This window comes from Carcharodon carcharias (genome assembly GCF_017639515.1).
Source record: "Carcharodon carcharias isolate sCarCar2 chromosome 36 unlocalized genomic scaffold, sCarCar2.pri SUPER_36_unloc_2, whole genome shotgun sequence".
Taxonomy (NCBI): Eukaryota; Metazoa; Chordata; class Chondrichthyes; order Lamniformes; family Lamnidae; genus Carcharodon; species Carcharodon carcharias.
In genome coordinates, this window is record NW_024470737.1 from 1,688,392 (window position 1) to 1,700,406 (window position 12,015).

The following is a 12,015-nucleotide window of genomic DNA, read 5'->3' on the forward strand; positions in this document are numbered from 1 at the left end:
TCTACTTCACTTTCCATCCCAGATTATATATTTAAATTAATTCTCTAGATTGCTAGCAAGGTTGACATTTATTGCCCGTCCCTAATTGCCCCCTTGAGAAGGTGGGGGTGAGCTGCCTTCTTGAGCCGCTGCAGTCCATGTGGTGTAGGTACACCCCCAGTGCTGTTAGGGAGGGAGTTCCATGATTTGGATCCAGCGACAGTGAAGGAACGGCCGATATATTTCCAAGTCAGGATGGTGAGTGGCTCGGAGGAGAACTTCCAGGTGGTGGTGTTCCCCATGTGTCTGCTGCCCTTGTCCTTCTAGATGGTAGTGGTGGTGGGTTTGGAAGGTGCTGTCTAAGGAGCCTTGGTGAGTTGCTGCAGTGCATCTTGTAGATGGTACACACACTGCTGCTACTGTGCGTCGGTGGTGGAGGGAGTGAATGTTTGTGGATGGGGTGCCGATCAAGCGGGGCTGCTTTGCCTTGGACGGTGTCGAGCTTCTTGAGTGTTGTTGATGATAGAGGGTGTGGGTTTGGTAAATCATAGACCCATACTCTGATTATTACATGTGCAGTGAAGTCACCACCACTGTGGACCGACTGGGTTTGCGTTGTAACCTTTGTATTTGACGTAGGGTCAGCCTGGCTGTGCTAGATTTCTGTCACGGTGCGTGTTGCAAGTTGGCTATTTTACAAAGCACACCAGTGGCATCTACTGGTGGTGAGAAGCTGCACACTGGCCAGTGTAGAATTTCAAGTCCTCCTCACCGCCCCAAGGGTGCAGCTGTGACCTTTCTGCCGAACCCCCTGCGGCTTTCGCTTTCTCGAAGGCTGGTTTTGCGCAGCAGTGTCACGGCGCGGAGCGGTTTCACCTGGGTATCGACGCTGGGAACCCGGTCCTGGCACCCGGCGCTGCACGGACCTCCGCTACCAGGCGAGAGCCGCTGCGTGCTGCTGTCCGATGGAGGCGCAGAGAGCGGCGTTAAAGAGCCCGCTCGCTCTCCGAGGGGAAACGGCAGCACTTTGCGCAGCCGGGCCCTGCACTCATACAGCCTTAAGGGAATGGGTTCCCGGCTTTTAAGTTGGTGACTGACCAAAATTGTTGCTGCTCGTTGAAATTAGGCCGTGGCTGATAGGCTGTAATAGAATTCTAACCCGAAAGCTGCCATCGATCTTGGAGCCTGACGTTTATTTTCCACAGTGGGTTGTTGCAAATTACTGGAACCACTTTCACCTGCTTTGTGAGACTAATTGCCTGAAGCCTGTTTATAATAGATGGATTCTCATTGATCTCGGCTAGCACAGCGGTACTGGTACTGTTTACTATGTACAGCGGCACCTTGGGAGCTCATCAGCTGGCTGGCTTCAGTGTTTTCCCCCTTTCTCCGCTCAAGGTCTGGATTCCTGCTGGGGGTGCATCAGGGAGCTTGATCCAGGAAAGGGCGGGTTTGTTCACAGCTGAACCCCATCCCGCCCACGGGTGCACAGATTTCTACCGACATCGCTGTCCCTCAGGTTTAAAATTCACGTTCTTGTATTCCAGGTTCCCCCCCACGACCCCCTCCCCACTCCATTGCCTTGCCCCTCCCTTTCGACCCTCCGAGATCTCTGTACTTCTCCATTCCTGGCCTTTTTAGATACCCCCCCCTTCTCCCCCAAACCACCTTGCCACCCCAACAATTTCCATCACTCCACCATTGGTTCCTCCAGCTGCCTGGGGCTCCTTAGCTCTGGAGTTCCCTCCTTGTACATATCTCTCTCTCGTTCATTCTCTCTCTCTCTCTCTCTCTCGTTCATTCTCTCTCTCTCTCTCTCTCGTTCATTCTCTCTCTCTCTCTCTCTCTCTCTCTCTCGTTCATTCTCTCTCTCTCTCTCTCTCTCTCTCGTTCATTCTCTCTCTCTCTCTCTCTCTCTCTCTCGTTCATTCTCTCTCTCTCTCTCTCTCTCGTTCATTCTCTCTCTCTCTCTCTCTCTCTCTCTCGTTCATTCTCTCTCTCTCTCTCTCTCGTTCATTCTCTCTCTCTCTCTCTCTCTCGTTCATTCTCTCTCTCTCTCTCTCTCGTTCATTCTCTCTCTCTCTCTCTCTCTCTCGTTCATTCTCTCTCTCTCTCTCTCTCTCGTTCATTCTCTCTCTCTCGTTCATTCTCTCTCTCTCTCGTTCATTCTCTCTCTCTCTCTCTCTCTCTCTCTCTCGTTCATTCTCTCTCTCTCTCTCTCTCTCTCTCTCGTTCATTCTCTCTCTCTCTCTCTCTCGTTCATTCTCTCTCTCTCTCTCTCTCTCTCGTTCATTCTCTCTCTCTCTCTCTCTCTCGTTCATTCTCTCTCTCTCTCTCTCTCTCTCGTTCATTCTCTCTCTCTCTCTCTCTCTCTCTCGTTCATTCTCTCTCTCTCTCTCTCTCTCTCTCTCTCGTTCATTCTCTCTCTCTCTCTCTCTCTCTCTCTCTCGTTCATTCTCTCTCTCTCTCTCTCTCTCTCTCTCGTTCATTCTCTCTCTCGTTCATTCTCTCTCGTTCATTCTCTCTCTCGCTCGTGTTCTCATTCTTGCTCTCACTCTCTCACGTTCTTGCTCTCACTCTCTCTCGCGTTCTCCCTCCCCCCCCACCCCTACTTTGAGACTCTCCTTAAACCCGTCCACTTTGAACAAGCTTTTGGTCAACTGTCCCTAATATCTCTGTGTAGCATGATGTCAGGTTTTGTCTGATTAATGCTCCTGTGAAGCACCTTTGGAATGTTAAAGGTGCTATTTAAATGTAAGTTGTTGTTGGTTGGGGATCAAAGATGTATCCAATACTCCTAGGTAGTGGAAGCGACTGCTGCAGCTAATGGTGACTGATGTTAACTAACCGAACAACCCCACCCTTCCCCCTTCCACACACACACACACACACACACACACACACACACACACACACACACACACACACACACACACACACACACACACACACACACACACACACACACACACAAAACTCTCCGGCCTGTGCGGGTTCAGTTTTGCACTGCACGTACTGACCTGGCCTTGCGGATGGGAGAAGGAGGTGACCCCCTGCCTTGAGTGTTTCTACAAACTGATCCAGCCAGTTCAGTCAGCTGGCCTGTGCCTGTTGGTTTATCCTGGTTAAGATTGAGCCTGCTTGTGTTTCGTCTCTTTGCTCACAGTGCATGCTGCGGTGATCGCCATTAACGAAGCTATCGAGCGAGGGCTTGCAGAGCAGACCATGCTGGCCCTGCACAATCCAAATGCCATGCTGGTGAACCTCGTCAGCAGCCTTGCTCTGGTCTACCAGGAGGTGCTGTACCAAGCCAAGAGTGAGAAAGCCGCCAGTGCCCGGAACCGAGCGGATGTGGTGAGAAATCCTCGACAAGCCCCTGCCAACCTCCTCTTGCGCCCGGCTGGGTACTTCTCTTTGCTCCCTTCTGTTGCCCCTCCGGCCTTCGCATTCTTGCCCTCCAGCTGAGAGGGAAGGCAGGAGACTTCCTCTGCTTCACCTCCCCTGTCACTGGCAGCTGCAGGATAGAGTGAGCAGCCTGTCACCCAGGAATTGTTTCTGGTCTGACTGACGTGCCTCCCCCCCTGACTCCGTAGTGAGACCAGTAACCCGCTGCTGTGTGGGTCAGTGGCTCGGATAAGCTGACTAAACCTGAGCCGGCTAGAGCGCACCCCGCACACCGCCCCCCCCCCCAATCCTGTGCTTCCGGTGTTGAACCGATTTGTTCAATAAAGTGCAGCTCGGCTCAGTGAGAAGCGCCTGTGCCACTGGATCAGAAAGCTGCACGCGCTCCCCCTTTGCACTTGAGGTTGTGGTTCCAGACTCCCTAATCCAGCCTGCCGTTCTCGTGTAGCGCTGAAGGAGCACCGCATTGTCAGAGGTGCTGGCTAAACTGGTGGCTCAGGTGGATGTAAGCGATCTTAAAGCGTTACGTTGGAGGAGGAGAAGAAACTCGAGCCAAAATTCCCACCTAAAACCAGACTCGTTCAACTCAGCAGGCTGATGCTGCCATAGAATGGCTGCTGGATTTGTCTGTGAAACAGTTGCAGACGAGATGAATTATATGACACGCTGTAGGGTGCAGCGCAATGCTAATGCACGATGAGTTAGACAAGTCATTATCGCTTTCATTTGCCCTTCCTTGCTGCCTTTTCCCCCTCCTTTTGCTCTCTGAGGTATGTTTCTTGGTGCATTTGATTCAGTCTGCGCCGTGCGAGTCTGAAATCTGTGTTTGCCTGAGGTCATGCTGTGATTCGGCTGTTTCTGTCCTGCAGTGCAAGCCAGAGCCCTCCGAGGGGAAGGACGTGTACGAGGAACTCTTGACTCAAGTTGAAATTCAGGGCAACATTAATAAAGTCAATGGTAAGGAGGGAGTACAAAAGGCCACCTTTCCTATCTTGGTGCCTTATCCGCCGGGGTTGAGCCTGCTGTCACTTGGAAGGGGTGGGTGGGGGGATCATTTTAACCCAACTCACCAGGCTGGAAACCCGCCAGATCAGGTGGGACACCGGCCTTGGATTCCAGATAGATATTTGCCTAGGGAAATAATCGAGGGATTTGAGAGGCGAGGGTAGACTTGACACTCCCAAGGGGATCCAGGTCAAATGGGCGTACCAATCAGAGAATTGGTGCTGCGTGCAGGTAGTCCTACCTTCTAACAGCCCCCTACCCCCTTCAAGAATGGCTCCCCAAGTGTGTCGGATAACAGTTTTCTCTATAGATTTGTGATTGGGTTTTTTATTTGCACCGCCGGGAACGGACAGTTTGAGGAGATGGTGGAGTAGCGTAAATGTCACTGGGCATGTCACAGAGGCGCAGGCTAATGTTCTGGGGGACACGGGTTCAAATCCCACCTCCCGGGCAGCTGGTGGAATTTAAATTCGATTAATAAATCTGGAATATAAAGCAGTGACCATGACGCCCATCATCGATTGTCATAAAAACCCCATCTGGTTCACTAAGTCCTTCAGGGAAGGAAATCTGCTGTCCTTACCTGGTCTGGCCTACATGTGACTCCAGACCCATAGCAATGCTTTTTAAAAAATTTTATTCATTTGTAGGACGTTGGCATCGCTGACTAGGCCAGCATTTATTGCCCATCCCTAATTTCCAGCTCACTGCTGCCACTGTGTGTCGGTGGTGGAGGGAGTGAATGTTTGTGGATGGGGTGCCAATTAAGCGAGGCTGCTTTGTCCTGGATGGTGTCGAGCTTCTTGAGTGTTGTGGGAGCCGCACTCATCCAGGCAAGTGGGGAGTATTCCATCACACTCCTGACTTGTGCCTTGTAGACCGTGGACAGGCTTTGGGGAGTCAGGAGGTGAGTTACTCACCGCAGCATTCTCAGCCTCTTCGCTTACCCCCATTTGCACAACCACTCCTGTCCTGGCCAATGCTAAAAGTAGATTATCTGGTCATTATCACATTGTTGTTTGTGAGATCTCTCTGTGCACAAATTTGCTGCCGTGTTTCCAAGTGACTACGCTTCAAAAAGCACTTCGTGGGCTTTGGTAGATCCCATGGCTATTTTTACTTGTTACATAAGGACAAGTTCCTCTCTCCCTTGTTCCAAAAGACAGTCTTATAAGACTCCATCCACCTTTTCGCTTAATTAAAATTATCTTCAAAACACAAAACCCTAACTCTGCCCTCGCGAAGTGACTTTGTGCTTCGTTGGACTCGCTGCTGCTGCTGTTGCACTTACCCTGTAACGCCTGTCTTTCTGCCTGTCAGTGCACGCTGCCCTGGAGTACGTCGACGAGGCGTTGGAGAAGAGAGACTCGCAGGCTCTGTACTCCGCTTTGCAGAACGAGGCTTTAGGCCTGCGTGAGGTTAACCGGGAGAACACAGATTGGTATATGGAGCAGCTCATCGTTGACCGAGAGCAGAAATCCCTGGTATTAGATGCTGTATTTTACTTACCTACCTTGTGCAGTAATAGTTGTGTGTGTATGTGTTTTAAAATATTTTTCCCAAATATGTTTGGTACCTTTGAACAGTGGAATGAAGTACTTAGAATCATAGAACACTACAGTACAGAAAACAGGCCATTCGGCCCTTCTAGTCTGTGCCGAAATATTACTCCGCTAGTCCCATTGACCTGCACCTAGTCCATAACACTCCAGACCTCTCCCATCCATGTATCTATCTATCTACTTGTTTTTCCTTTGGTTACTCATTAAGCCTTGTCTGGACTGACACAAATGCTTAAACATTAGAACACAAAAACTTCAACCCTTCGGCCCATCCGGCGCATGCTGACACTTATTCTCTGCTCGAGCGAATGGTCTGATCACATTTATCCATCCTGGAGGTTTTTTATCTTGGTGTACAAGCCTCCTGTCAGCATTCTCCTTGCCTCTCTCATTCCTACCCTGTGCCACTCTCCGTAAGGTGCTGCTTGTTCAGCGCCGTGCTGCTAATATCATGCGCCCTAATTCAGCTCTGTGCATCCTGCAGGCCAGGAGTAGAGCTGGTGAGTCCCAAGAACAACGAGAGCTTGGGTTTGCTGATAAAAATGAGTTAGGTCAATGGAATACTACAGCACAGAGTAAGGCTATTTGGCCCATTGTACTGTTGCCAGCCCTTTGAAAGAGTTATCCAATTGGCCCCACCACCCAGCTCCCCCCGCCCCCCATTCTTTCCCCACAACCCTGCAAGCTGATTCCCTCTTTTAAAAGTTACTATTGAATCTGCTTCCACTGCCTTTTCACATAGTTCTCTGTGTTAAAAATAGATCCACCTCTGGTCTTTTTGCTGATTATCTTCAATCTGTGCCCCCCCACCCCCGCCAGTTTCTCCCCATCTCTTCTGTCAAAACCCTTCATAACCTTGTACCTTGATTAGATTACTTTCTCTACTTCAAAGACATCAGTCCCAACTAAAGATTATTGTCCATGTTGACATCCCTGCTCCCTACGGTGTTCTCTCTATTTAGATATTTTATAATTTCACCCTTTTGTCGAGCCTGCCATTTTTCTTACCACAGCCATTGACTAAGTTAGCAGGCCTGTAAGTAGCTGCCTCCCTGTTTTGAATACAGATTCGATACTGGACTCTCCAGTCCTCTGGCGTGTGTTTGCACTCATCCCATGTTCAATCTTCAGGCTGTCAGCAATTTCCCCAAGTACCTCTTATTTCCATCAGGTGCCTGACTTCAGCTTGACTGACTCGCCTTGAAGAGCCAATTCCTTTTTATCCGTTGTGATATCGCTCACCTCGTTCTCCGTCACTTCACGATTCAGCTCTTCACCAAAATCCGCCTCTTCTCTAAAGGCCGACCCTAGTTCTTACTAAATACCTTTTTGCATTCTTTGGTTGTCAGCTACAAGTTTTCCCTTGGGGGTGCAAATAAGCCGGGGTACTGGATTTTAGTTTAACTTGACCATGTTTAGATTGATTTCTTGTTATGTTCATTGTGATAAGCTAACAAGGCCAGAACGCCATTCTGTTCCCCACCACGCTTTTAGCGGTTCCTGTTCTTCATTGATGTACTTGTAAAATCTGATTGTTTTCCTCGTGCTGTTTCCTTGGCTTTTCTGTTGTGTTTGGAAAAGGCGCTACTACTAACGCATGGAGGCCGAGGGCATGGCTGAGGTGATAAATGAACACCAGACGTCCTTCTTCACCAGAGAAGAGGATGGTGCCATTGTCATAGTCCAGGAGGAGGGATTAGAGAAATGGGTAGGATGAAATTGAAGAGGAGGTGCTTAAAAGCGTGGCAGAGCTCAAAGTGGGGAAAGCCACCCGGTTAGGTGGGTTGGACCCTAGTTTGCAGAGGGGAAGTAAGGGTGGAAATTCCAGAGGGCTCTGGCCACCGTCATCCAATTCTCCTTGGTTCAGGGCATGGTGCTAAAGACTCAACATATTGCATCCTTGTTCACAAAGCGGAGTGGGGTAAACCCTGCAATTACAGATGGGGGGGTAGGTGGGGGGGGGGGGGGGGCGTGGGGAGGGAATCTGCCATTTTTTTAAAAAAATGAAAGCCAGCACTGATACTTTTAAAGGAAAAGTGTGTTTGACCAACTCATTCGAGTCTGGGGGAGGGAGGATGGGAGGTGTGGGTAGTGCAGTTGATGTTGTGTATATGGACGGGAGGTGAGGGTAGTGCAGTTGATGTTGTGTATATGGACGGAGGTGAGGGTAGTGCAGTTGATGTGTATACGGACGGGAGGTGAGGGTAGTGCAGTTGATGTTGTGTATATGGACGGGCGGTGAGGGTAGTGCAGTTGATGTTGTGTATATGGACGGGAGGTGAGGGTAGTGCAGTTGATGTTGTGTATATGGACGGAGGTGAGGGTAGTGCAGTTGATGTGTATATGGACGGAGGTGAGGGTAGTGCAGTTGATGTGTATACGGACGGGAGGTGAGGGTAGTGCAGTTGATGTTGTGTATATGGACGGGCGGTGAGGGTAGTGCAGTTGATGTTGTGTATATGGACGGGCGGTGAGGGTAGTGCAGTTGATGTTGTGTATATGGGCGGGAGGTGAGGCTATTGCAGTTGATGTTGTGTATATGGACGGGCGGTGAGGGTAGTGCAGTTGATGTTGTGTATATGGACGGGAGGTGAGGCTAGTGCAGTCGATGTTGTGTATATGGACGGGAGCTGAGGCTATTGCAGTTGATGTGTATGTGGACGGGAGGTGAGGGTAGTGCAGTTGATGTTGTGTATATGGACAGAGGTGAGGGTAGTGCAGTTGATGTGTATACGGACGGGAGGTGAGGATAGTGCAGTTGATGTTGTGTATATGGACGGGAGGTGAGGGTATTTCAGTTGATGTTGTGTATATGGACGGGAGGTGAGGGTAGTGCAGTTGATGTTGTGTATATGGACGGCAGGTGAGGGTAGTGCAGTTGATGTTGTGTATATGGACGGCAGGTGAGGGTAGTGCAGTTGATGTTGTGTATATGGACGGCAGGTGAGGGTAGTGCAGTTGATGTTGTGTATATGGATGGGAGGTGAGGGTAGTGCAGTTGATGTGTGCATGGACGGGAGGTGAGGGTAGTGCAGTTGATGATGTGTATATGGATGGGAGGTGAGGGTAGTGCAGTTGATGTTGTGTATATGGACGGGAGGTGAGGGTAGTGCAGTTGATGTGTGCATGGATGGGAGGTGAGGGTAGTGCAGTTGATGATGTGTATATGGATGGGAGGTGAGGGTAGTGCAGTTGATGTGTATATGGATGGGAGGTGAGGGTAGTGCAGTTGATGTGTATATGGATGGGAGGTGAGGGTAGTGCAGTTGATGTGTATATGGATGGGAGGTGAGGGTAGTGCAGTTGATGTTGTGTATATGGACGGGAGGTGAGGGTAGTGCAGTTGATGTTGTGTATATGGACGGCAGGTGAGGGTAGTGCAGTTGATGTTGTGTATATGGACGGGAGGTGAGGGTAGTGCAGTTGATGTTGTGTATATGGACGGGAGGTGAGGGTAGTGCAGTTGATGTGTGCATGGACGGGAGGTGAGGGTAGTGCAGTTGATGATGTGTATATGGATGGGAGGTGAGGGTAGTGCAGTTGATGTGTATATGGATGGGAGGTGAGGGTAGTGCAGTTGATGTGTATATGGACGGGAGGTGAGGGTAGTGCAGTTGATGTGTATGTGGATGGGAGGTGAGGGTAGTGCAGTTGATGTTGTGTATATGGACGGGAGGTGAAGCTAGTGCAGTTGATGTTGTGTATATGGACGGCAGGTGAGGCTAGTGCAGTTGATGTTGTGTATATGGACGGGAGGTGAGGGTAGTGCAGTTGATGTTGTGTATATGGACGGGAGGTGAGGGTAGTGCAGTTGATGTGTGCATGGACGGGAGGTGAGGGTAGTGCAGTTGATGATGTGTATATGGATGGGAGGTGAGGGTAGTGCAGTTGATGTGTATATGGATGGGAGGTGAGGGTAGTGCAGTTGATGTGTATATGGACGGGAGGTGAGGGTAGTGCAGTTGATGTGTATATGGACGGGAGGTGAGGGCAGTGCAGTTGATGTGTGTATGGACGTCAGGTGAGGCTAGTGCAGTCGATGTTGTGTATATGGACGGGAGGTGAGGGTAGTGCAGTTGATGTGTATATGGACGGGAGGTGAGGGTAGTGCACTTGATGTGTATATGGACGGAGGTGAGGGTAGTGCAGTTGATGTTGTGTATATGGACGGGAGGTGAGGCTAGTGCAGTTGATGTGTATATGGACGGGCGGTGAGGGTAGTGCAGTTGATGTGTATATGGACGGGAAGTGAGGGTAGTGCAGTTGATGTGTATATGGACAGGAGGTGAGGGTAGTGCAGTTGATGTTGTGTATATTGACGGGAGGTGAGGCTAGTGCAGTTGATGTGTGTATGGATGGGAGGTGAGGGTAGTGCAGTTGATGTTGTGTATATGGACGGGAGGTGAGGGTAGTGCAGTTGATGTTGTGTAAATGGACAGGAGGTGAGGGTAGTGCAGTTGATGTGTGTATGGATGGGAGGTGAGGGTAGTGCAGTTGATGTGTATATGGACGGGAAGTGAGGGTAGTGCAGTTGATGTTGTGTATATGGACAGGAGGTGAGGGTAGTGCAGTTGATGTTGTGTATATGGACGGGAGGTGAGAGTAGTGCAGTTGATGTGTATATGGACGGGAGGTGAGGGTAGTGCAGTTGATGTGTATATGGACGGGAGGTGAGGGTAGTGCAGTTGATGTTGTGTAAATGGACAGGAGGTGAGGGTAGTACAGTTGATGTGTGTATGGATGGGAGGTGAGGGTAGTGCAGTTGATGTTGTGTATATGGACGGGAGGTGAGGGTAGTGCAGTTGATGTTGTGTATATGGACGGGAGGTGAGGCTAGTGCAGTTAATGTTGTGTAAATGGACAGGAGGTGAGGGTAGTGCAGTTGATGTGTGTATGGATGGGAGGTGAGGGTAGTGCAGTTGATGTGTATATGGACGGGAAGTGAGGGTAGTGCAGTTGATGTTGTGTATATGGACAGTAGGTGAGGGTAGTGCAGTTGATGTTGTGTATATGGATGGGAGTTGAGGGTAGTGCAGTTGATGTTGTGTATATGGACGGGAGGTGAGGGTAGTGCAGTTGATGTTGTGTATATGGATGGGAGGTGAGGGTAGTGCAGTTGATGTTGTGTATATGGACGGGAGGTGAGGGTAGTGCAGTTGATGTGTATATGGATGGGAGGTGAGGGTAGTGCAATTGATGTTGTGTATATGGATGGGAGGTGTGGGTAGTGCAGTTGATGTTGTGTATATGGACGGGAGGTGAGGGTAGTGCAGTTGATGTTGTGTATATGGACGGGAGGTGAGGGTAGTGCAGTTGATGTGTGTATGGATGGGAGGTGAGGGTAGTGCAGTTGATGTTGTGTATATGGACGGGAGGTGAGGCTAGTGCAGTTGATGTTGTGTATATGGACGGGAGGTGAGGCTAGTGCAGTTGATGTTGTGTATATGGACGGGAGGTGAGGGTAGTGCAGTTGATGTTGTGTATATGGACGGGAGGTGAGGGTAGTGCAGTTGATGTTGTGTATATGGATGGGAGCTGAGGGTAGTGCAGTTGATGTGTATATGGACGGGAGGTGAGGGTAGTGCAGTTGATGTGTATATGGATGGGAGGTGAGGGTAGTGCAGTTGATGTGTATATGGATGGGAGGTGAGGGTAGTGCAGTTGATGTGTATATGGATGGGAGGTGTGGGTAGTGCAGTTGATGTTGTGTATATGGACGGGAGGTGAGGGTAGTGCAGTTGATGTGTATATGGACGGGAGGTGAGGGTAGTGCAGTTGATTTTGTGTATATGGATGGGAGGTGAGGGTAGTGCAGTTGATGTTGTGTATATGGACGGGAGGTGAGGGTAGTGCAGTTGATGTGTATATGGATGGGAGGTGAGGGTAGTGCAGTTGATGTTGTGTATATGGATGGGAGGTGTGGGTAGTGCAGTTGATGTTGTGTATATGGACGGGAGGTGAGGGTAGTGCAGTTGATGTTGTGTATATGGACGGGAGGTGAGGGTAGTGCAGTTGATGTGTGTATGGATGGGAGGTGAGGGTAGTGCAGTTGATGTTGTGTATATGG

The 12,015-nt window shown here is 49.9% G+C and overlaps 1 protein-coding gene across 1 annotated transcript in view; it reads left to right on the forward strand.

Annotated features, from left to right (window-relative positions):
• iqgap3 (IQ motif containing GTPase activating protein 3) overlaps positions 1–12,015 on the forward strand; it is a 144,636-nt gene that overhangs the window by 42,716 nt on the left and 89,905 nt on the right. The window contains exons 8-10 of the mRNA XM_041181762.1: positions 3,146–3,333; positions 4,251–4,338; positions 5,707–5,870. Coding sequence (XP_041037696.1) covers positions 3,146–3,333; positions 4,251–4,338; positions 5,707–5,870 — 440 coding nt within the window. The remainder of the gene's footprint in view (positions 1–3,145; positions 3,334–4,250; positions 4,339–5,706; positions 5,871–12,015) is intronic.